Source organism: Haliotis asinina, chromosome 5, assembly GCF_037392515.1.
Source record: "Haliotis asinina isolate JCU_RB_2024 chromosome 5, JCU_Hal_asi_v2, whole genome shotgun sequence".
NCBI classification, from domain to species: Eukaryota; Metazoa; Mollusca; class Gastropoda; order Lepetellida; family Haliotidae; genus Haliotis; species Haliotis asinina.
The window spans coordinates 52,195,361-52,221,378 of record NC_090284.1 but is presented as its reverse complement, the minus strand read 5'-3'; the positions used below and the strand labels follow the sequence as shown (position 1 = coordinate 52,221,378).

The 26,018-nt window shown below is 38.9% G+C and overlaps 3 protein-coding genes across 3 annotated transcripts; all 3 read left to right on the top strand.

The window, feature by feature from the left end:
* The first annotated feature begins 1 nt into the window (after position 1).
* LOC137284757 (uncharacterized) lies at positions 2-11,937 on the top strand. The gene is made up of 4 exons (XM_067816724.1): positions 2-116; positions 2,228-2,607; positions 4,650-4,775; positions 5,265-11,937. Exons 2-4 carry the CDS (start codon positions 2,343-2,345, stop codon positions 5,483-5,485), a joined length of 612 nt encoding a protein of 203 aa, XP_067672825.1. The 5' UTR covers positions 2-116; positions 2,228-2,342; the 3' UTR covers positions 5,486-11,937.
* A 1,464-nt stretch (positions 11,938-13,401) lies between these two features.
* On the top strand, positions 13,402-14,056 carry LOC137283910 (uncharacterized). Its single transcript, XM_067815586.1, has 2 exons — positions 13,402-13,748; positions 13,861-14,056. The coding sequence occupies exons 1-2, from the start codon at positions 13,411-13,413 to the stop codon at positions 14,054-14,056; spliced, it is 534 nt and encodes a 177-aa protein (XP_067671687.1). The 5' UTR covers positions 13,402-13,410.
* Positions 14,057-20,214: 6,158 nt separating this feature from the next.
* Positions 20,215-21,087, top strand: LOC137284687 (uncharacterized). The gene is made up of 2 exons (XM_067816600.1): positions 20,215-20,552; positions 20,662-21,087. The coding sequence occupies exons 1-2, from the start codon at positions 20,215-20,217 to the stop codon at positions 20,855-20,857; spliced, it is 534 nt and encodes a 177-aa protein (XP_067672701.1). The 3' UTR covers positions 20,858-21,087.
* Positions 21,088-26,018: the final 4,931 nt, after the last annotated feature.

Here is a 26,018-nt window from a genome sequence, read left to right as displayed (position 1 = left end):
CTTTAAAATATTTCGTTTTGCGAAGCCTGACAGGTGGCGTTGCGAAAATGTTTACAAGATGGAGGCAGTGAAAACTGGAGCACGAGAGTCGCTGAATGAAACAGGACATTAGTAAAGTAGGTTCTGTTGTTCCAGCGATCTTTAATCACACCGTTTGCTCAAAGTTTCACTTTGCATAGTGATTTTTCGTAAGTGGTCATCGAGAAATGAAAAAATCAGTGGGGTTCAAAACTAGGCCAAATGTTATAAAACATCCCCCTGCACTTGCCACTGTCATTTCATTGTTGACACGCATGAATCATCAATGGATTGGAGGGATATATGTTTGGTTGTATCTTATTCCGATGTCAGATATTCATTTTTGCGAACGTTTTGCTCTTGATCTTGCGCTGTGACAAACAACAATCATTTCCGAAAAACAGTCACAGCACAGAAAATATCTTTTCATTGAAACCGGAACCATGATGCATGCTGTTGTTACCAGATTATTAATGTAATTCATATTTTACATTTTGACTCTACACCGGACATGCTAGATGTTTATATATTATCTGTACCTGTACCAGTTCAGTTGTGGGACCGTTTCAGCTATAACCCCAAGCTAGTTTACATGGTAATGAGTGAGTGAGTTTAGTTTTACGCAATATTCCAGTTGTATGGCAGAGGTCTGTAAATTATTGAGCCTGGAACACACAATCCAGCATGAACATTGAACTACGCAATTGGGAACTGATGACATGTGTCAACCAAGTCAGCGAGCAGACCACCCTACCTCAGCAGTCGCCTCTTATCATGCTTATGACAAGCACAGTCGCCTTTTATGGCAAGCATGGGTTGCTGAATGCCTATTCTACTCTGGACCTTCATGGGTCTTACGTTGTAATAAGTTTGCAAAGTGAAATGCTGGTCGTGGTTTTTTGGTAACCTGGTCACAATTTTTTAAGGTTTCCAAACTGTTTCATTATGCACAAACCAATACACCCCATAATAACTGTGCCACTGAATTAACTCTTTCTTGATCCATTGGGTTTGGTGCAGTGAACCTTGTGGTTAAACTTTTGCTTGTGACATTGAAGACCTTTGTTTGATTCCCCACTTATGTGCGATATCTCATTATGTATCCGGTGTCCTTGTTGGATTATTGCATATAAAGCGGTAATAAATCACTCTCTGTTTAAAGTTTGGTACTACCTCTCAAAACTGAAGGTTATTCAGTAAGGGTTCACAGTTTTATTGAATTATTCCAATGGAATGTGAGGAAATCTGTAGCATTTGTATCAATTTTAGAGTTCAGTGTGCAAAATGGCTACTGCAGATATGTACAGTATAAATGATAAAGATAACAATGGGATACTGATCACTTGATAAAGAACATGGAGTGCTGGCTAATAATGTTAACAAAAAAAACAGTTCTTGTTATCCAGGGCCTAGGTTTTTGAAGCTCTCTTTGCGCTAAAATTGTCGTAAGTGCCATACATTAACACTACAGTCCATTTGAGTCAGCAATGGACCGATGCATTGCAAATTGTATCATTGTACAAAACTGCCACATAAATATAAATAGTACATGTTTTTCATTTACTGATACCCAACAGCTTTCTGATATTTGAATATTTTCTGGACTGCACCTAAAAAGTTGTTAAAGAAACTATCATCATTGAAAACGCAAAAGTTTTTTTTCTGTCACAGCGTGTTGAAACAATTACTATTTGTACTTATGTTGCAATTTTGGACAATGATAAAATTTGCAATTCATCGGTCCATTTCTGGCTAAAATGGACTGTAGCTTATGACTATCTTAGTGCTAAGAGAGCTTTGAAAATCTAGGCCCTGGTTTGATACCCTTATACTGTTTGGTTGGGATAATTGTGTGTTCTTTTGGTTGCTGATGTGTAAGGTTTTGTTTGCATGTGAATTTGATTCCTAAAGGTTTCTATATCAGTTTTGAAATCACCATTGATTCACATTATTATTCTCATATGTAATGAAAGTGAAACTGGTGTATGCCATGCATGAATATGCTGAACACCCAAATCACACTCATAAAGTTCATTAGTGGATGAGAAAATATGAGGAGAAGCATTGTTTAGCTTGAAACTGAATGTACTAAGGTGCATCTTGCTATTGCACATAGCATGACAGATTAACCATAGTGATGCAAAACAATTGTGTGTTCTTCAACTGCTTTTGAACCAAAAATTTCAATTGACTTTATTATTATTTTCAGATTTTACAGTCTTGATGATGAGACCTAACTAGAAAGCAGAGAAGATCTGTTTGGAAATAATCTTCCTCAAGACTTTATCTACTCTATTGGTAGATACACACAGTGATAAATCAACATGGCAGGTGCAGACAGCATACAGTCTTCACCAGTATCTCCAAGACCTCAAGCCAGGTCTTATCGAGCCTATGTTGAACAACAGAGGGCGTTGGCCCTGAAACGCGAGGACCCTGATGGACCTAAGTTGTGGCGTCAAATGGTGATAGGATTCATCTGTGCGGCATGTGTGGGCTTCATTATGTTCATTCTTGGAAGCATCTTCATTTCAGAAGCAATTTCCTTGAAGTATTCTGCAACAATCATGTTGTGTGTCATGGGCATGGGTAAGTATGTTTACTTTTGATTCAAGGTGAAAGCATTTATACAGGTAAAACGGTATGCTGTTACCACAATACAATTTTACATATTGTGGTACAAAGCCATCGGTTTGGTTTGTTATATGAGATGTGATCGCAGTGCAGAAAACTGACAAGAAGAGCTAATCCTCACACACACAGTTACAGAGAGGGATAGAATTTGACAAAATGAATAGTTTTCTGGACATTTCAGAAAAGGTTTAAAAAGGTTAATCTGTAACCAAAAACCAACATCTGAATTTTTTTACTGCTTTACGGTGCACCCAACCGAAGACAAAATGCTGTGGTTCTAATACCATGGTATACCATTTCATTGGCAGTTAACTTTCACTGAACCTAAAAAAAACTCAACGTACTGGGCGTGAACTTCCGTTCCTATTTAACAGTTCCACAGCATGCTTTCTAGCCTATGATTTCAAGATGCCTCTTCCTCCACACTCACCGTTGCTCACTCTGTCTCAACATTTGGCCTTGACTGAAGCAGGAACATGACTGAACATGCCTCCTCCTCAGTCAGTCCATATTCTCTGTTTTTATTTGAAGATCTTGTTTTGAGATGGTCTAAGCAACCCATGCTTAGAGGCAACTAAGGCTAAGTAAACAAGTGAAATGTTTTATTTGTGCATGTGACAATTTTTTATTGCCATTTGAAAAATAATTATGACTTGGCCGCGTCTTGATCATCCATTTGTGTACTGTGAGTGTCTGTAAGAACGAGTGTGCATGAATCTTCAACCCATTAGCAGCTGCTAAACTTCCCAAACTGTATTTCTGGGTAAAAAAAACCCCCAAAAATATGTCACTTATTTTTCTAAGAAAAATTCAAAGCAAAGTCCTACCACCCTCATCACTTTTAAAAAAAATGCGCCAAGGAAATATTTTATTTTTGTTTTTTTTTACCTAATGGAATTGGGTTGTGAACGTTGATGACTTGGCAGAGACATGTCAGATTTTTACAGTTGCATAAATAGATGCTCATGATATCAGTCACTTTATTGTCTCATAAAGATTCAATTGTTCAGTGGCAATTACATGAAGAGGTGTCTTGTCAATCATTCTTGAAAGTTGCTGAATCATGCAAAAATCTACATTGTAAGTTGTTCACTAGAGTGACATGTGACCATGTTGGGTTGATCTACCCTCAGTACTTGTTCAAGTTATAACATTGTGTCGAGGGAAACACAGGGTTTTATCTCGTCCGGCTTGGGGAATACAGCCTTACTCTGGACTGATAAAACGGCTGTATTTCCCTCAACACGATGTGATAATGCATTTATCTAGCTGAATGTTTTCACTAAATCAAAACAAAACAACACGCATCGAATTGACTTGCTGCAATGTTGACACCAGCTGATCGTTTGACCTCAGTGCACCGCATGTTACTAAAGGCTTGTCGATGCACACTTTTCTTACTTCGCGTCGTCACCGAGGCATAGCGGGGTGATATGACTTTCACAGCGGGAGTGTACGACTTTTATAAATGGATCGTGATGGATGTACATGGTATTTTATCAGAGTCACGTGGACCAATCAAAACTCGAATTCTTACATGAAGCTAGATAATGAAATGTACCTCACTTGTAAGTGGAGTTCATTGAAATCATAGAAGAACGCCTAGCCAATCAGAAAATTACATTTATGTATGAGGTAAGATATATTCTAATGGCACCTTTCGTACCTGCGAAATCAGTGAAATTCAGTGAAAATGGATAAAACAGATAAAGATTTTGACTATGGTGATGGTCATCGTGGTCATGGTGAAGTGTTATTTCATCTACAGAAACATGAGTAAACACGTAGTCCAAATGTATAATGTGAAAAAATAAGTAATAGTTAACTACTATGTTCCTTTCTTGCAAAGATGTATTAGTGTTAACATGAAAGTTGAAACACACATGCATATGTGTGCACACACACGCACGTAAAATATTTGTGTAAGACATAAATTTTTTTATTGTTTTGATGTTTATCGATATATTTGATATTTTGAGTTATAATTTTTATTGCAGTTTGTGGCTTGATAATTGTTGTTGGGACAATTATCCTGGGCAAGTTGTTTATATCTAGAAAATGGAGGAAGTCTCAAGGGAGGGAACTGGAGCATCCTCCAGCTGCTTGCTTTCATACATGTTCAGGTAGACAAGACTATTTTCATCCATAAAGTATTCTTCCTTGTCAAACATTTCATTATAAAGCACCTCCCTCCATGTAACATGATTCAAACCTTGTCACATCTGGGAGAGGTGCAGAAAAAAACCAACACATTTCTAATTTTGTAAATAAATTGAATACTATTGATAATTTATTTTAGGGAGAGGGAGGGATAATTACATGGGTTGGGTGGCAAATATACGATATCTTATCCCATTCCCTCATAATAAATGGTAAGTCACTAATTTGTACATTTTTTGCAACATTTCCCCAAGATACGCAAGCTGTGGTTAACATGTTAATGTTGTTTTCTTATATTAGAGGGTTAAGAATTCAGAGGCTGTAAAAATTAAGAAATTAGAATCCATTATATTTCTGAATATTTTCTCAAGATTTATTTCATGGCTGTACTCATCATAAATATGATAATCCTGTTGGACATCTATGTTAGTCATGTATAACTGTAATTTCAGTTATCTACACTCCATCCCAAGATCAGCTGACCCAGGTAGGGTGTGGTGAACCGCCTCCAGCATATGACTCCCTTGTATTGATGCCCCTCCCTCCTGGCCATCCCCGGGTTGTGTTAGACTCGGACGGAGGTTCAGAATCTGACCCAACCGTTATGGTCCTACCTCCCAAGTATGATGACATAGCTGACCCCTTGCCACCCTACATAGAGGACAGACCTTGACATGGTCTGGAGCTGAGAGGAGACATCACTGATCTGCTGACATTTCATAGGGCTACTTGGAGGAGCCAAGTGTTTGTACTTGTGTTGCTGTGTTGCTAGTACTGACCAGGTTGTGTTCAAACTGGCATTAAGTCATAATCTGAGGGAAGATAAGATAGCCTAGTGGTTGAGGCATTTCATTGTTGTGCTGATGATCCGTGTTTGATTCCCCACATGGGCACAATGTGTGAAACCCATGTCTGGTGTCCCCTGCTGTGATATTGCTGAAATATTACTAAAAGTGTGGTAAATAGAAAATCTCAGCCAAGTGTCTACTGATATCAAATATGTCAACACAAGTTGATAAAAGTAACAAATATCTGAGGCTTGCCCAGGATATCTTTACCTTTATCAATGAGTGTTGATATAATTGTTATTAGTAGACACGAGGGCGAGATTCTATTTATCATCCAAAATCATTCTTCATTAGTTTTCAATGAAAAATGTACATCTCTGAACACAGCACTGGCATTAGATTTGTAGTGAAACGATGTCATAGCATTGTGACATCATCAAGTTCATGATGTCATAGCATTGTCTGGGCATTGTGCAAAATCTACTGTCAAATCAATATTTCCTAGGAGGTATTGTTTGATCTCCCATAAGCGATATCTCCTGTGGAACACAATTTTGGATGATAAAGTCACACTCATTCACCCATAATGTAATTCAATGTGAGTAACCATTTTCAGTGTTAAATTGTCTTTTTACGTAATTCTGATTTGTACTTAATTTTAAGCACTTCCTTTTATAGTTCACTGAACTGAATGTGACAATTACTGTTAAACATGGTTAGGGATTACATGAGTTTGGAGTTGAAAATGTTTTGTTGTTGCAAAGTATGTTTGGGATATTTTTGGAAATAGATACCGAATGGGTAACTTTTGTTGTGACTTCATACAATCGAAAGAACTTTAAGGCATCTTCATGTATACTTTACATTATAAGCTGTTCACTGGTCGAGAGGGGGCCCTGGGCTCATGTACCCTTGAGGTTTGTTTATTTTCCCCGAGTCCACGGGGTACCTCACGTGACCTCACGACAAGTGAACAACATACTTATCTTACCCAACATCTGAATTTTTATTTTGAACTCTTTCAAGCACTTCTGTTGAATGCGAGGCGAATTGCCATTTTGCAGACGACACAAGTTAAACTGATTTAGAGTTATCTCCCTTCCATCGATTTTCAATTGCAAAACATCGGTTATTTCCGATCTTGATGTGTGATTCAGTGTCACTCAAGGTAAAGAAGTACTACCATGAAGCACCAGAAGAGTTCAGAATTCCCTGCGGTGTACATTGAAAATAGTACTTTGCCTGTAAGTGGGGTACATTGACAATAATCGAATAGCGCTTAGCCAATCAGAAAACGACATTCATGTGTGAGGTAAGATACGTTTGGATGGAAGATACCATGCTTTGCATGTTCAGTAAACACCTTCTATTTCATTACATGGTTGAAGCTTGAGGTTAGGGTTTTTGATATCTGTCTTTTATATGAACATGGGAGGACATCATGATGAACAGAGGGAACAAACATCTGGTTTCTCAAAGTTTTCATGTTTCTGTTTTCCTATGTGTTCCTCACTGACTGTACACACTTGTGATTATTCACCATTGGACCATGACAAGAGGTTGTGTAAACTGAAAATTAGTGAGTACTGTCAAGTGTTTTCTTGCATTTGTGCTTTGTGTTTTTTAGTTCAGTGCATCAACACAAACTGTTATTTTGGTACAGTTTTAATATCACAAAGCAGAGTGAGCTTTTGTTGTTGGTTGATTATCTCTCTTATTTTTTTATTACCATCTTCATTCCACAATATTCTTCTCTTGAATAAGTGCGAAGGACTATCAGCTTAAACACACTAATGGGCATTTATTTATGGTCCAGGTTGTTGTGAATTCATATAATGTGGTTCATGTCATTTCATCCTGTATCTTGAGAGTGTATTTAACATTGAAATGAACAATGACTCAGGAGCTTGAAAACTAATAATCTAACTCTGTGGTTTTACTGTTTGTCATGTTAATCCTTGTTTTAAAGATTTCAGTGATTTGGTTGAAATGATCTAAGTATACTGAACTGGATCAGGAAACACAGTGGCATAGTAATCTAGTTGACTGATATGCACATGCAGAGTTTTCCCCCCTTTAGCTACCAGGATCTGCTTGCCAGGATGGAGTTAAAATCCCACACTTGTCCTCACTGTGTGGTTTGGTTGTTGGTTAATGATTGTCTGTAATCATGTTGAGCAGACTGGCCCCTTGGATATTGTATATCTTTAAAAATAATTCCCTCTCTCATTTGTGAGTACATCCTGAGCTAGGTGAACTTTGTACCGCAGTACTATGCTACAATTACCGTGATCATATCAAATCATCATCTATGTGATATCAATATACAGTTCAGGGCTCTCCAAACCGGCATGTTATCTAAAATGGATTATTTCTTCAGTCCCGATGAGTGCCGGTTGAGACAGCTTCCACTGTCCTGCACAAGAATTCGCCAGAAACAAGGAACACAATCGTTTTTGTTTCAGTAGTAGTGAGTGGAACTACATTCCTGATTTTACATTATCAGTGCTATTGTTGCCCAACTTGTTCATCAATACATATCTTGCTGTACTGAAGCATGGTAATTGGTGGCTTGTCATAAACAGTATTTTTAATTTGTCAGAAATTGTACATATTCACAAGTTAATACCCATGACCCCATGCAATATCTTCTGACTGTCGTAGTGCAGTTTGGGATGTTTAGTACATGTGTGGTGTATGTCTGCTAACAACAGTGATAGGTTGCTTTGTTTACTTCATATTGTTTAGGATGTGATATGGTTTTTGTTGAACGGTTGCTACTTCTTAATCTTTGCCATGTTTTAGTCACTGCATGTAGTAAGTGTATATAAGGGATATTTATGTCCCCTGATTTTATTTACTTATCTTAGGGGCATTTTGACGTTGGCAGAAGCTGATATGGAACATTTAACAGTTTAAGGATGAAACATGCTTTGGTAAACTGCTCATGTGTAGGTTAAATTTTTTGCTATTTTATCAATGCGTTCATATTGTTCAGAGAAATAGACATTGTTAGATAAAATCTGAAATTGTATGTCATTGTTTTTTCAGTTATGTTCATTTTTAGGTGTATACTTGAGTAGGATTTGTAAATGTTTGTACATGAGTAATGCTAAAATATTCCATTTCGCCTCGTTAAAATATTTTTTTCCATTTCTAGAATTTATTGCTGATGTATGTTCTAATCACGTTTAGTATGATGATGAACTGTACATTTTCTGTTGTTTGGATTATCATGACTGACATGAAAGAAGAACAGTAACTGTCCAACTGGTCACTTGGTGAGTTGGACATATTCCATGACCACTGAGACAGAATTGATGATAAATTTAACACTTACTATACATTACATATACTCCAGCTGTAGGAGTAGGAGGTAGGGTAGCCTACTGGTGAAAGTGTTTGCTCGTCACACCAAAGACACATGTTCGATGACCCACATGGGTACCATGTGTGAAGACCATTTCTGGTGTGCCCTGCCATAATATTGCTGGAATATGCTGAAAGTGGCATAAAACCATACTTACTCACTCCAGCTTTGTAGGGCATTGGAGTAGCCCCACTGATTAAACAACCTAGTCATAGATGGATTCCAGTTCATTCTACCTTATCATTTAGTACTGCTCCCTTTCCTGTGATAATGTAAGAAATCCATTTTGTTATTGTTTTATTCCATGTCGATCTTTTGTATAGTCTCTTTGGCTCAAAAGCCCACCGATGAATTGTCAGATGTTGGAGTAGCACATGCACAAATGCCGAGAAAGTTATATATTCATTAACCAGTGCTGTGTTGTCTCCATGCTTTCTCGCACACCTGGCTGTCCCTTTCTCAGCATTCTTCCCTTAGAACCAACAGTGAACTGTGTCATTATTTTAATAATAGTTTGTTAAACAACTTTTTTATTTTGAGGAAAGATATTCTGCAAAAACGTCACAGAGTTGGTGTGATGTTCTGATTATGATCAGTGTTTCATTGAGTATGTTATGTTTATTAGTTTTCGAGGTACATTGCAATTCATCGGTCCACTTTTGACACAAACAGACTATAATATGTGCTTGCTCTTTGTTTGGAAGAAATGGATAGGATTTAGCCCATCTTGTCTGTTGGAGCATATGGTCTCATGTTTGTGATTGCATGGATTTTCAGGATTGACTGTTTCTGTAGAACGGATTTCCTCATTCTTTGGATTCAGCTGAAGCATTTTGAGGCTCCACATGTTTACTGACTGATGTATACACAAGTTTTTTTCAACTGAGCACATTTTTTGATATCCTAAGAAATATTGAAGCTCTTCCTCAATAAATCCCAAAGTAAAATATGATTTTTTAAGTTAATGTGTAAGATTGTTTCTTTTTGTGTTGAGGATGAAAGTGAGCAGGTTGTTCCATGCTTGGCCAGGGTTACTTCCTGAACTTTGAATATTAGAATGTAACTTTAACTCCAAATGAATGATTGGAATTAACTGCGGGATAAATAATTATTTTAATGCCTTTTGATATTGATGAATTTTGATGGGGTTTTTTTTAAGTGAAAGCAAGAAAATTTGTTTTAATTTTTTTCATAACAATCATTTGTAAATAGGTGTATATATCATGTAAAGTAATTCACTTACATTTTACTCGTAATTATTTAGCTCATGTATTAATGTTTGATGTATAATATACATGTTGTTTACATAATATATTTAAATTGATGCATAAATATAATGTTTTTGTAATTATGGTTAAGTTCTTTTGGTGGTATAATAATGCTAATATTGGGGCACTAGACAACAAACAGTTTCTCTCCTTTCAATCATGGGTAGATTTTACACAGTTTTCAAGCCAAATGTCTTGACATTGTGCATCAGAATGATCAGTATGCAAGTAGTTGATAAAAAAATTAAAAGCCTGAGTTATTAATTTGCTGAAACCTTTAAGAGTGAGTCACCACCTCAAGTTGTTCTCTTTTTAGTTTGCCTGCAAGACCAAGTATTCTCTTGTATGTCATGATCTCTTGCTGTTTAGCATTGCCCAAATAACATCAAACGATGGTCTCAGTTTTAAAATGGCACAAAGTACATTATCAAGACCTGGACCCCTTTCAGTGGTCATCATAGATGTAAGATTGACTGGCACGAATGTCTTTCTCTTACAAGGGCTATGAATAGCTACATGTATACTGATTTAGTGTAAACCTGTAGTCAGACAAACTATATATCAGCATGTACATGTACCATATCTAACAGGAACAATTATAACAAAGTCATTAACTTAGTTTATTTTTCATGTTATTTTATTTAAACAGATTTTATGGAATGTATTGGAATTTTTAAAACTTGACTATGTTGATAGTGTTCCCAATTGCCCTACTATGATGTATGAAAATAGTTCTATATTTTGAGACAGTTTTTGTTTTGTATTTTTAAATTGCAGATATGTTTCACTTTTATGTTTTACTGATGCTGTTTGTGAATTGTGTACACAATATCTTTTGCACAATTATTTTAAGTTTTGTAATTTATGAATATTTATTTTCGTACTGATCATGAAACAGTAATTTAAATATTTATGTTGTTTCTGTTTCTTTTGTGTATGTGGAGTTACAGTTATGATCTGTACATGATTATGGAAGTCTAAGAATATTCTGAAACACATTTTTTAAGTATAACTGCAATTCAATAGACAGAAAAAAAATGAAATGTCTTGATTACAGGCATCTTCCTTTCATTGCAATATGCAGTATTTTCCGTTAACATAAGTATGGCTTTTTCAGAACCATAGTGATGCCTAAGTCCAAGTCTTTCAAAGAGGTCACTTAATACAGTCAAATTGGTTATTCCTCTATGGTTGGTTGGGTCATGTTTGGGTTTACCATGGCCCTTATGTTTTTGAAAAATTTGACTTAAGAAAATTACCTGAACATGCTTATGGAAACCTGAGACAAGCCTGAAACAGGCTAGCTATTCTCGAAACATTCGTAGCGCTACAAACTTCTCAAGCCCATTCTTAACACATTGGCTACGTTCAAAATTAAGAATTCTTAGGGATACGAACGTTTCGAGAATAAGGGTAGAGATTCTTATTGTAAGTATAACTGCAATTCAATGAATAGTACATTGTATAACTATTCAATGCCTTGAGAATCATTATTTCTATTTGATGTTACTATGAAATAATTATTTATTCTTAACATTGAGTTTGTGTTTAAAATAGTGCTACGTGTGTATATCCGGTGTAAAATATGCTAGGGATTGTAAATCAAAATTCCCTCTGTTCAAACAACATGCAGTCTTTTACTTTGTCTTTCATTTCAGTTTAAACAAATGTGCTATGGTAATAAAATATTTAACCTTTGTGTATATAACATCTTTTGTGTTTTATATCTGGCGCAGCAGTATTTTTAGCTGGCAGAAAGGGGACTGATTGGAGAAAAGATATAGTTATAGTGAGTGAGTTTTGTTTGTTAGCTATTTTCTGCTGCACAGAACTATTTTCCAGCTGTGTGACTGAGGTTTGTAAATAACTGAGTCAGGACAAGATGATCCGGTGACAAGAGTAAGTTAGTGTTGGTTGATTCAATGTTTCTGCTGCATCATATCAACCTTCAACTCTTTGGCCAGGGAGATAGTTAGGGTAGCCTAGTGGTTGAAACATTTGCTCGTTATGACAAAGACCCGAGTTCGATTTCACTCGTGAGTATGAGTGTGAAGCCCACCTCTGGTGTCCCCCAACATGACATTGCTAGAATATTGCTAAAAGCACGGTAAAACCAAACTCACTCTTTGGCCAGGCTAACTTGCAGATTTCTGTGGAATGAGCCCTGTTATGAGTGTGTGAGGAAGATCTTCAGTCAGGTTACCATGGTGACCATTGCTTAGGTTGATGAGGATCTATTCAGAAGTGGGATTCAAGGATGGTTGACATTCAGCTAAAGTGTCATCCCTGCAGGGTTGAGTTAGGGCAAGAACTACACATTAATCAATAACAGGTTTGTACTTTCTGTTTTGGCTTTCTTGAGCTTCATTTATCTATTACATGTCTATTTGTGTGGCATCTGGAAGTCAATATTAATAGTCTATTTATGTTTCTGACAAAATGGCTGGGCAGCTATAGTATATAATGTTCACACTTGATATTCAGTGAGCTGAAGTTATGGTTGTACAGATTTATGTCTCATAACAAAGAGGATCTGTTTATGAAATCATTTTCATTGTTTATTATACCTGATACTATCTGTACAGATGTCATGCATTTTGGATATCAACGGAATTGACTGATTTTACACGAACTGGCTCAAAATTACTTAAAGATCACGTACACTCTTGGGGGTGCAAATACATAAATCACTCATTCTCATTGTTATAAAGTATAATTAAAGAATAATACTCATTTTGATCTTTAATTACATTAAATCAACCTTTTTGACAACGGCGCACAATTCTCAGCCACGAACTGTTGTGTCATATGCGAGCCAAAAAAAGCTGATCTTTACACAGATAAAGATGTTTGTCCCTATCTTTCATACAACAATACACGATGCACAAAAGGAGCCAGGAACCAGCTGAACGAAACTTCATTTAGATGAATTTGTTGCTACGTTATTCCAAGTTGTCTTGTCAGAGTTTGACTATCGTCAGTGCAGGCATCACTACCCAGGTAACACTTTCTAAAAGATGGAGAGGCCTGAGAACAGCCGACTTAATGGAATGATCCAGACAGTGGCGTCACTATGTTATGACGTCATGTTATTGTGTCGTCACGCAATTGTTTCGCCCATAATCGAGCAGACTAGTTGTGTTTTCAGCAGTGCCAAATATATCTGTTTAAAATGGGATGCAAACAGACCAAGGTTAAGCCTTTCAAGCAGACATCTCCCGAGGAGGCTCTGAATGGTAATATCAACTGTCCTCACGAACTGTTCTACGCAAAATGTCAGGTTACACGGCCCACACCCCGTCTATCGGAGGAGGAGATTCTTCAACAGTTGCGAGATGAGGGCTTGGTCCCCGACCGTCAGTCCAGCGGAGGAGTTGCCTTCTCTGTCCCCGCCGTGGAAGGGGTCGTTCCCCGTCGCAGAGCTCCCCGACGTCTGGAGCAAATTCCAGTGAGATGCTTCTACACAGCTGAGAGGAGGAGACAGAAGGCGGATCTATTTCGATTTAACAGGTGAGACCTTTTAGACGAAGGATGTCAGAACTGAAAGTTGTTGTGATTAAACGTGTCCCTATCTTGATCTTCCTTTCATTTATATCCGATGAATGATTGCATGTTTTTTCAGGTTGGTGGAACAAGTACAAAGGAAACAACTGGACAGAGAAATAAAACACAAAGCTGTCAAGGACGAGAAGAAACGTCGCGAGTTCGTCAAGAAAATGAAGGCGGAGTACCAGCTTCAGGCGAGGGAGGAGAAACTAAAGAAGCTGGAGGAGAAGCGGTCTGCGATGAAGAAGACTCCTGTCAGAAAAACAGACTAGAGGGAGCGAATAGTGTTTACGATGGTTGTTTGGGTGTTGAGAACTCTGGATGATACAAATATATGAAGGATAATAAGGCGTACTGAAAAACGAGAACACCAAAAACCAAACAAAAAACCCAAAACACTATCAAAACAACAACAAAAAATAAAAATAAAAAAATAGATAAATATAAAAAAACAAAACAATAAAAGCAAACAGGAACGAAATATAAGCAGCAGGCCCAGTGAAAGAGGAAGCTGTAGGAGTCTCACAGATTACACACCTAATGAACGTGGTATGATCATATAATGTGATATTGTCCCTTGGGAACATAAAACAATGGTTTGTGTATTTCATATTTTATTTATGTTAAGGAGTGAATTGATTTTGTAATAAAATTATTTTCTTAAAAGGTGCATGGGTATTGTTGTTAAATTTAGTGTTAATGAAGTGGCTGGAGAGTTCTGTGACATGGTGATTCAAGGATGCACATTGTTATGGCATGGAACAACACAGTATCAAGCCTTTGGCCCTCATCTTTCCGTTAGCCCAAGCCGGGGATGACCCAATCGTCTAGAGTGTATCAGTTCACAGTGGAGAAATGTGCCCCTTGAGCGTTCCACCAATTTCAGACCCTGGTTTCGGATCTCGAGTTTCTCTGTATTCCAGTGTTTAGTCCCCAGGCGCTCTCCTTCTTTCCGCAGCCGAAAATCGGATTGTCCCACGGACCAACTGTACTGAATGTTTCAACTGGAAATACTTGGAAAGTAAATATAATAAGAGGCGTCGTAAAATCACGAACACAGTCCTGATAATCAAACAAAATAAGCGTTCCAGTTGAAGGTGAAATCGTCAAAAGTGTATTGGATCAGTTTAGCAGAAGCGATGGCCACAGAACGTGTCAAGAAGCATTAGTATATGTGGTCATAGAGTTTGTTAAACTCTAATCAAGGCCTCAAATGTGTTTTATTGTGATTGTCATCAGAACTGAAGCTGGAACTTGTCTCTCTGACTGGCATGTCCGCCACTTCGTTGATAGACAGTCTCTGAAATATACATCGGTTTTAAATTAAAATGATATGCAATGAAAGGGGGTCTTTCAGAGACTTTCATTATACCTTCTACACATGCATGGGTTACGCTCGGTGTATTGTTTTAGGCTCTGTACGATAGACTGAAACGTTGAAGTTGTATATTGCATATTGTCATTAGCAGACAGGTAGGCAGACACACAGGTGCCAATAAACACAGTGAGTTTTGTCTGTAACAGAGACTGCTTACCACAATCAACATGGCTTTTAATGTAACGAGTAGATTATTTACTTCTTTGTGTACACAGTCAAAATAAGACCACTCGAGCCCACGACCTTATAATCCATTTGGCAAAACTCGTCCCTTTCCGTAACCTCCAAGAAGACTTGCCCACTTCTCGATGCTTGTTAAGAGCGAAAATGCGACAAAGCTATCATAAACAATCGTTTATGGCATTGTGTTATTGTTTAAACAAGAAAAAATTATGTTCATGGACGCGGATGTCCCCGCTGCTGTATGTAGAGTTCCCTACAGAGTGCGCTCTGGTGATTAATTTCTACTAAATAAATATCATGTTTGCCTATAAAATAAATACATCCAGAGTGTCCAAGGTAAATACGTATTTGTAAATGTATGTCACAATGAACTTACCACTGTACAATTAAACCTGTATCATGAAGGTTCATGGTACAAGGGTAAATTAACTAGCAATAGCAATATCATCGAGGAGGCCATAGATGACTGTAGAAGCTAAAGTGGTAAGTTTTGGCATAATCTGGAACATTTTCAGTACGGCAGGTTGGAAGTTAACACATTCAGGGTCCCACTGATGTACTTGAAAACACTATAAACAATGGGTTAGATAACACAACCTATTATCATCTAAAGATCAAGAATTGAACAAAATTCAAGTTGAATAAACATCTATGCAACTATGAGATGCACACCTTTCGGGTCCCAGTGAATCATATCTATAAGCTTAATCAAATTCTGTTGAGCAGTGTTTGTGGAGAAGTAGACAGATACTCTATTATCAGAGAGAAATTCAAAATGTGTTATGTTCAAATGTCTCAAAACTTACAAAGAAACCCCCAATAAAATGTAAAAACAAAATATGAGACGCACACCATTAGGGTCCCAAGAAAGCCCATGTAGAAGGTCATTGACTTCCACATAGCAGTTTTAGTCGAGAAGTGGATAAAGTTCATTCCCTGTTTCGTATGGACACGGTAGCCCTATATGCCCCCAGCCTTACAAAACGGGGGCACAAAAATCATGAAAAATATATACCGTCACATTGAAAGTACTGACAACGTAGCTAACAGAATTGTTCTGTCTAATCTGAAGATTTGATAAGCATTATGCGATTGACGGCGAGGGATTCAACTACGAACGTGCGTTTATTGACATAACGGCAACTGCGTGTATTTCTGACAACCTTGTGGGCTTGTGTTGGTGATTATACGTGCGGTTCCAACAGTTTTAGGACTGCAATTCTTAAATCGCTTTGAGTTTCAAACAATGAAGCAATGATATTGAATCTGTACGTGACTATTCAACTTTAATCTTTAACATTGGGCATATATTTTCATATCCCTACGAATATTTCAATCTGGCCTTTTGGGGGCCATTCATATATTTTTAAGCGGGTATTCTCCCAAAACTTCCCCAGCTTATAACAACATTCCAGATTGACTGCACGCACATTGGCATACTGATTATCTCTGACTGGTTTTTCCCATTAATCAATATTGAAAACAAACAATTATTTAGTAATATATTGTGAACTTTGGTAAGGCATGGTTATTACACAAACATACATTAAAATACCGGTCTATCTAGAACACTTACAGATATGGTTCTATAGACAGACCAAGCTGTTGTGTTAGCCTTCATATAGCCTGACCATAATGAAAACTTCCACTTCATCATCATTGGAAGTGTGCATCTGCCTCTTCCTTGTGTTGCTTGTGATCTGATGTGGAATCTTCCTGGGGATGGGAGTGTCCGGTAGAATTCCTAAACAACTCACCTGCAGTGGTACACCTCTCCTTATACTTTGTACTTGAACATTTCCAGTGTCTGGCTAGCTAGAGTCCATGCAGGTACCAAAAGTAATGTAAGTCCACATGGGCCCTAGGATGGTGATCTACCGTCAGTTGTTGGCGCTAAACAGCCCAACTTTGCATTGCATTGTCCAACAATAGTTTTCTTCTTTCTTTTAAAGATATCTGCAAGCTGCTTATATGCCACTTTGTGATAATCAAGTACTTTTACTGTCCTTCGTTTATAGGGTTCTATAATAATATATGTATAATGTATTTAGAACTAGGCTTAGTCACGATATGGCTGTAATATTGCCGATGTGACATTAAATCTTAACCCACTCACTCCAATGTTTGCACGAATGTCTTACAACACGGCTGTTGTACAAATCGGTGTTCACACTGATCTGTTGCGTTCAGTTTTGAGACAATGCAAACTCCACTTTGAACCTGCAATGACGATAAAATTAAGCACTTTCAAAACTTATGTATATATGTTTCAGATCTATTAACTAATTGATATCTACTCTACTAAATCTCTACTTTGACAAGCCTCTCCTACAAGTTCCGTGTTTACATGTTTAGGGCTTTAAAAGAAAGTGCACATCTTCCATTGTCATTTGACTATTCAGTTACACCTAAACAAGACATTGCAAGTAAAACAATCAGGTGACCAGGATTATTATCTGTTGTTTCAGCCCACTGCACTAACTGGGCTATTCTATTATCTAGAAAGGGGAGAGGAGGAGTTGTTTTAACAATGTGCGGTAGTATTGAGATGTGGATGTTTTGGGATTTGAAAGTTTTGGGATAAACCTCCTTGCAGAGAATTCATTTAAAATTCTACGTGTATCACAGCAAGGTTACACGAATGTTCAGTTTGCGAAATATTTTTGTGTCTCTGTTTTGGGATTCACTGTAGCTGTTTGATTTTTTTAAAAAAACGTTTTATTGGCATTTTCTCTAAAACAAATCCCTTTTCTGATTATTAACCTATTCACCATGCATACGCTATGTGCGCAGCGCAGCAGAGCAGCTGAAACCACTTTTCACCCCAACTGCTGTGAAATTGACAGCGTGAAATTAGTGGATCGTAAGAACTTTACCGTTACAAGCTGAATTTGCATCATTGATAATTTGCTACTGTAAGTCCACACCGAATGGTATCAGAATTTGCAAAGTTGTGATTTGCGTTGCATGTAAACTGTATGTAAATGGGGTATATGAATGGTATGCACGTGCATTCCATGACATGAGATAAGCATGCAGCGTCACTTTTCTTGCTTTGATGTGAACGTCACGTTGTCAGCTCACACTCGTGTGTTCACTGGTGATAGGAATTTGACATTTCAATATGTTTATCATTACATTTAACACTCTTCAACGTCAAACAGATTAGTTTGGGGGATGCGTCGGCATGCTCGAATCAGACCTCTCACAACGTAACGTTGCCAATGCACTGAACTGAAGTTGTGAACAGAGGGTGGAACCGGCATCAAATCTTTGGTACGACAGAAAAGAGTCAAGGCGGTGGTCGTCAAAGGTCGACAGGGCCGCTTAATCACCGTTCAGGCCCGACGTCTTCTATTCTGGACAGCCACCAGTTTCCGAAATGACCCCCTTAACGCCTCGGAGTCTTTATGCAACTGTCCTCAACTCCAGGAGGGCAAGTGTTCGCATCCCACAGACGTCGACTCTGTGTGAGAACGCTTGATTTGGTTCATGATCATATGACTTGGACACATAACGACTGGGTACCAGTCTTTATTACTGATGGGTCTATATACTGTATGAACTTCACTGACAGAAGGCAACCGGTGTGGAGAAGAGAAGGGGAAAGGTTAACTTTAGTGAACACCACCGTTATAGGGAAGGATCCATCTTTGTCCGGGAAGGATTAAGCAGTAACGGAAAAACTGATCTGCATGTCATGAGGAGGGACACGCTGACAGGCATTCGGTACAGGGATGAAATCCTTCATGTGTACGTGAGACCCTACTCTGGTGCCGTTGGTCCACAGTTCTTCTTGATGGTAACCCCAGTCCCCTTTTGTGCTAGGCTGGTGGACCAGTTTCTGGAAAAGAAAGGAAAAGAAAAAACCCCACAAAAACAGTCGCGATTTTGCTGTTCGCTATTCAGTACATATCAAGTTGTTCTGTGTTTTCATTGTACTGAGATACCTGTGTACCGAGTTCTATGTTCATTAAATCGACGTTCGTTATTCTCGTATACAGTAGCACTCATTGATACCTGCGGGTGGCATTAAATATGTCCTTGTATAGTTTCAGAGTTGTACTGACGTTTCTTTGACACAATCCATCTCCTCTGGTAGGCGGCCCATTCACAAAGTTGTCAGTAGAACGTGATTGTTTGATCTTGGTGCTATCAAAGACAACTTCTATAACAGGAAACTCACATATTCCATGCAGGCGCCGCCAAGACAGTCGTCACTTACACATGCACCTATATACAGACCTTCTCATGAAATACGACTGTAAGTCTGGATAGGTCTGTAGATACTTGACACATGCAGTGGTAACAAAGTAACAGTGCTGACCCAACTGTTTGTTTGTTTGTTTGGACCGAGTCTCACGGTACGGTAATGGTTATGTGTGTTGAAATGTGTTTTAGACGAGCCCTTTAGATCTTACCCTGATCTGAACATAAATGCTTTCATTTTCTTTGCTCAGTCCCAAGACCCATGAAGGTCTGGGGTAGAATAGGCCTTCAGCAGCCCAAGCATAAGTTCTATAAAGCTGTGGTAGTGAAACTCGTAGTTTGGCCATATCTTTCATACAACAATACACGATGCACAAAAGGAGCCAGGGACCAGCTGATCGAAACTCCATTTAGATGAATTTGTTGCTACGTCATTGCAAGTTGTCTTGTCAGAGTTTGACTATCGTCAGTGCAGGCATCACTACCCTGGTAACACTTTCTAAAAGATGGAGATGCCTGAGAACAGCCGACTTAATGGAATGATCCAGACAGTGGCGTCACTATGTTATGACGTCATGTTATTGTGTCGTCACGCAATTGTTTCGCCCATAATCGAGCAGACTAGTTGTGTTTTCAGCACTGCCAAATATATCTGTTAAAATGGGATGCAAACAGACCAAGGTTAAGCCTTTCAAACAGACATCTCCCGAGGAGGCTCTGAATGGTAATATCAACTGTCCTCACGAACTGTTCTACGCAAAATGTCAGGTTACACGGCCCACACCCCGTCTATCGGAGGAGGAGATTCTTCAACAGTTGCGAGATGAGGGCTTGGTCCCCGACCGTCAGTCCAGCGGAGGAGTTGCCTTCTCTGTCCCCGCCGTGGAAGGGGTCGTTCCCCGTCGCAGAGCTCCCCGACGTCTGGAGCAAATTCCAGTGAGATGCTTCTACACAGCTGAGAGGAGGAGACAGAAGGCGGATCTATTTCGATTTAACAGGTGAGACCTTTTAGACGAAGGATGTCAGAACTGAAAGTTGTGATTAAACGTGTCCCTATCTTGATCTTCCTTTCATTTATATCTGATGAATGATTGCATGTTTTTTCAGGTTGGTGGAACAAGTACAAAGGAAACAACTGGACAGAGAAATAAAACACAAAGCTGTCAAGGACGAGAAGAAACGTCGCGAGTTCATCAAGAAAATGAAGGCGGAGTACCAGCTTCAGGCGAGGGAGGAGAAACTGAAGAAGCTGGAGGAAAAGCGGTCTGCGATGAAGAAGACTCCTGTCAGAAAAACAGACTAGAGGGAGCGAACAGTGTTTACGATGGTTGTTTGGGTGTTGAGAACTCTGGATGATACAAATAAATGAAGGATAATAAGGCGTACTGAAAAACGAGAACACCAAAAACCAAACAAAAAAACCTCAAAACACCATCACCAACAACAGCAAAAATAAAAATAAATAAATAAATAATAATAACACCCCCCCCCCAAGAAAAAACAAAACAAAACAACAACAATAAAAGCAAACAGGCCCAGTGAAAGAGGAAGCTGTAGGAGTCTCGCAGATTACACATTACTTACAAACCTAATGAACGTGGTATGATCATATAATGTGATAGTGTCCCTTAGGAACATAAAACAATGGTTTGTGTATTTCATATTTTATTTATGTTAAGGTGTGAATTGTTTTTGTAATAAAATTATTTTCTTAAAAGGTGCATGGGTATTGTTGTTAAATTTAGTGTTAATGAAGTGGCTGGAGAGTTCTGTGACATGGTGATTCAAGGATGCACATTGTTATGGCATGGAACAACACAGCCCAAGCCGGGGATGACCCAATCGTCTAGAGTGTATCAGTTCACAGTGGAGAAATGTGCCCCTTGAGCGTTCCACCAATTTCAGACCCTGGTTTCGGATCTCGGGTTCTTTGTATGTAAGTACGATTGCCGTGCTTAGTTCCCCAACGCTCTCCTTCTTCCGCAGCCGAAAATCGGATTGTCCCACGGACCAACTGTACTGAATGTTTCAACTGGAAATACTTGGAAAGTAAATATAATAAGAGGCGTCGTAAAATCACGAACACAGTCCTGAGAATCAAACGGAATAAGCTTTCCAGTTGAAGGTGAAATCGTCATAAGTGTATTGGATCAGTTTAGCAGAAGCGATGGCCAAAGAACGGTGTCAAGAAACATTAGTAAATGTGTTCATAGAGTTTGTTAAAGGTCACATGCAGCAACAACAACAACAACAACAACAACAACAACAACAACAACAACAACAACAACAAAAAAAAAAAAAACACACCCAAAAACAAACACAATTTCACTTGTTCATGATGTATGAAATGCATTGGTGATTGTGAAAAACCAAATAAACAAAATCATAAGCGTGTAATCGCAAGTCAAAAGTGCAATATTTTGTTCTTGAGTTTACCTCCCTCAAAATGAAGCAGCCGCGATACCGAACCCTGTAAGGTTGTTTGTTTGGATCGAGTCTCACGGTACGGTAATGGTTATGTGTATTGGAGACGAGCCCTTTACATCTTACCCTGATCTGAACATAAATGCTTTCATTTTCTTTGCTCAGTCCCAAGACCCATGAAGGTCACTGAGTAGAATAGGCCTTCAGCAACCCATGCTTGCCATAAAAGGCGACTGTGCTTATCGTAAGAGGTGACTAACGAGATTGGGTGGTCAGGCTCGCTGACTTGGTTGACACATGACATCGGTTTCCAATTGCGCAGATCCATGCTCATGCTGTTGATCACTGGATTGTCTGGTCCAGATTCGATTATTTACAGACCTCCGCCATATAGCTGGAATATTTCTAAGTGCGGCGTAAAACTTAACTCACTTACTCACTCACTCACTCCCAAGACTGTGTCGGGTGTGTACTCTGCTTACGCGGCTGTATATGATTGTCTCTTTCTCAGACTTGTGTATTGATCCTTTGTTGAACACCCCGGATATACATTAGTCTATCTAGGGTGTGCTTCTATGTCGCTCAAATTATCTGCACAAAGTCCATCAGTCAAGTGGTCTATATACCTCTTTTCTGAAATTATTGGAAAAACACAATTGGGCCATTCCTCCACCAGAATATGTCCTCCCTGTCGGTGTCAGAGAGGGACACGTGTCGTTGTTCCTCCTCGCGGACCACTGAAGTTTACCGTGTTATAGGTTTTAAATCATTGGCAGTCACAAACATGAGTTGTTTGCTCAACTGTTTCTGGCGGTCGTCCACCTATTTGGTGACTCAATATGCAGCATGTAACATGTCACCACTCCCCCTAATCTGTCACACAGACCCTGAAACAAATATATCCAAGAAAGCCCATACAAGTCCAGAATATGTGTTAAGTCTAGATTTCCACAGGTCATGACGAAAATCTCTGGGCCCCTTTACCATATTTTATAACTGTTTTTTTATGGACATTTTTTCTGTAAAATATGTTTGCTTCAGAGACTATTCAGCCCTATAAGTGGGTTATGTGAGTTAATTACCACAAAGACAGTCGCAACCACGGGTTGATGATGATGATGACGACGATGACGACGATGACGACGACGACGACGATGATAGTATTCTGGCACACTTACAGTAGGTCTGCAGAGCTGAATTCTACTAACAAACGCACTTGTTGCACGTGTCACTTAAATATGCAGCACAATTTGGATATCGTCACAATGGTTCCGTGTATGACTGCATGCAGTCTAAGTAAACTTATCCTCAGTACTTTTCGTTACACACCACTACTGAGTCTCAGTGGTGGAGTGTAACGAAATACACTGAAACTAAGTTTACTTAGACTGGACTGCACGCTGCATCAGGGGAATGATCATGCGGAACAAGTTGTCACAAAAGTTTTCTATACTTCTCGAATTTATATTTGCATATGGAAAACAAGCTAGTACAAACACAAACACGTGTCCCAGCAATCCGTCAGTACATTTAATCTTTTGAGCCGCGGTCAATGGACAGCCCTGAGTCAGTTGTCTACAGTTGTTATTATGCTATTTAATCTGCATTTTTACGTTTTAGGAATATGTACACTGGTTTTAACGCCTAACCTCAGCGAAGGCCACATGTATATGGAAAGAGCTGAAACCGTGAAGAATTCATACGAATCTATCACAGGTTCATGAGATAGTTTTGATATTTAACGTGAATGACGCTTGGACAGACATGAAGCCTAACCACTAACAGTTGACAGACATGTGTTAGTGTTTAACCTCTGTCACGTGTAAAGGAAGTCAGCAGTTATTTTGCGGGTAATTGATTGTAAATCTCCAATCAATCATGACCTGTTTCTCGAAGCGTGCGCAAACACAGGTTGTGTCTGTTTGTGAATCGCGCTGTGATATTGGTATCACTGCACGCTTCAAAGTTTGAGCTCAACACACAGACTCACTCGTTTATGGTGTGCTCCGTCATGACATTCCTAGAATATTAGGTAAAGCGAGGTTAAACCATACTCGCACACTCTACAAGAAGCCAGGTACAGGTACGAATGTTCGACGTGCTTATGCCGGTACAGTTTAGTCATCTCTTATGTGAAAGGCCGCCATTAACTTCTATTAAATGTTTATGAAAATTTTGTAGTAATTCATGTTTTCAAATTTCATTTTCAAAACTAGGCTCGAGAATTCTGTTCTGGGAATCATGCATACGCTTTCCTTTCGACTCGGTGGTACATATGTTTGCATTGTAATTATATAATTTCTTTACTCACGTAATAACGTCATAATATTATAAACGCTTACGTTGTTATTATGCATGCCACATTGAGTAGATGTTTTACTTTGTTCTCAGCTTACTGTTAGTCCCAACTTTATCAACTTATCGTTATTGCCACAAATGTCATGTATTTGTACGTAGACTTACACAACAACAAGAAATCAAATATGATACCTCTATATGCGATTCACTTACATGACGCTTACAGAGATGATCGTTAATTATGTAACATGTTATATACACATAATAAATTAGAGATTGTAAATTACATATGATCATCTCCTACAGTCATATACTCGCGTGCGTGAGTAATATCAGCTGTTAATTATCTAACGACCAAGCCGGTTGTTTATAATGTACATATAACCAGAGACACACCTGCCCTTGGCGAAACAAACCGGCAAATTTCAGCTTTCCTTTATCCGACACTGAGAAAACACAGCGGGTGAATCTCCCGGGCCGTCTGCAGTTATCCCCCTGAATCGGGTCGAGTGGTATTCGCTCCCTCGCTCGATCTCACATTACCGTCCCGCCATCTCAGTGTGGCGTTCCTGTGGGTTTGTGGTGGCATACATGAACCGCGACACATACCTGGTGGTCGAACTGTAAGCCCCCACAATAGATCGCGTGAAAGGGTATTGAGTTCGACAAACATATGAACATCAAATGCCGGGTTTGGGGAGTTGTTAGAGCAGTTTGTGGTGCGAGCAGACGACAGTTGAGAAGTTTCCTGACACCAGTTATAACGCACGGAAACACCCATTACACCGACAAGGAGGGACATTAACATGGTGTAAACAGTCGTTCTGATAACGTACCTCCGTGGCGTGGATATATACCGTGTTTGAGAAGAGATCCTTATCACTTAATTACCATGACAACATCCGTTTACTTGTGAATGACATCCAACCGGCCATCACCCAAGTGTGTGGAAACGTCAAACTCACAACAGGGCGGGGGAGGGGTGATCATAACACATCTCTTTCTCCGTGCTGAATTCTGGATCACCAAAACTACACAGATGGTGGTTGGGTAGACCTGGGCGAAACCAGCCTCTCCTTGACTGGATCAGTGTTTGTTTAAAGGGTAGATCTGACACTGTGGGTTATGAAGTTGAAGACGCATTTTTCTTGTACACATGATTCATATGTGTGTTCAAATTGACAGCCCTTATCGTCCATCAGAGTGTTTGGACATCCTGGATAACCTGTTGATTGACCAGCAATGGATACCCACTGGTAAAGGATACTCGGATATTTCTACACAAACAGCAGGCAGGACTTAGGTTGAACAAGGTAAGACTACATAAATGTAATGTTAGACTCTCTCCCGAAACAGATACAGACACACAGACACAGAGACACTAACAGACGCACACCCACAGACGCATGGACTGAATAAATAGTTGACACATATTATACTATCAAACAATGCTTTTTTCAACGGGCACAGGTAAAGGTTAGAAGTTTCATTGCAGTGTTTGTTGTTTATCTTTTGCTAAAAAAACGAAAGAGGATGACGTAAATGAACGACACACTTTTTACTTGTCCGAAACAGCAGATATATTTTTGTCGAGAACATTTCTTCGCCGGTAACCACATGTGCTTGTGACCTATATATCGGTTAGCTATATGTCTCGCAGTCAGATCTGTGGTAATGCTGAACCAACTAACGTCCATCTAACACCTAAACACTCCCACAATCCTGCTCCTACCTTGAATCGC

What these genes read in the sequence shown, in the direction of transcription:
- LOC137284757 (XM_067816724.1), top strand. Translation starts at nt 2,343, where the DNA reads ATGGCAGGTGCAGACAGCATACAGTCTTCACCAGTATCTCCAAGACCT. An exon ending in GTTGTGTGTCATGGGCATGG is followed by an intron (nt 2,608 to 4,649) that starts GTAAGTATGTTT and finishes TTTTTATTGCAG; the next exon opens with TTTGTGGCTTGATAATTGTT. An exon ending in TTGCTTTCATACATGTTCAG is followed by an intron (nt 4,776 to 5,264) that starts GTAGACAAGACT and finishes CTGTAATTTCAG; the next exon opens with TTATCTACACTCCATCCCAA.
- LOC137283910 (XM_067815586.1), top strand. Translation starts at nt 13,411, where the DNA reads ATGGGATGCAAACAGACCAAGGTTAAGCCTTTCAAGCAGACATCTCCC. An exon ending in GATCTATTTCGATTTAACAG is followed by an intron (nt 13,749 to 13,860) that starts GTGAGACCTTTT and finishes ATGTTTTTTCAG; the next exon opens with GTTGGTGGAACAAGTACAAA.
- LOC137284687 (XM_067816600.1), top strand. Translation starts at nt 20,215, where the DNA reads ATGGGATGCAAACAGACCAAGGTTAAGCCTTTCAAACAGACATCTCCC. An exon ending in GATCTATTTCGATTTAACAG is followed by an intron (nt 20,553 to 20,661) that starts GTGAGACCTTTT and finishes ATGTTTTTTCAG; the next exon opens with GTTGGTGGAACAAGTACAAA.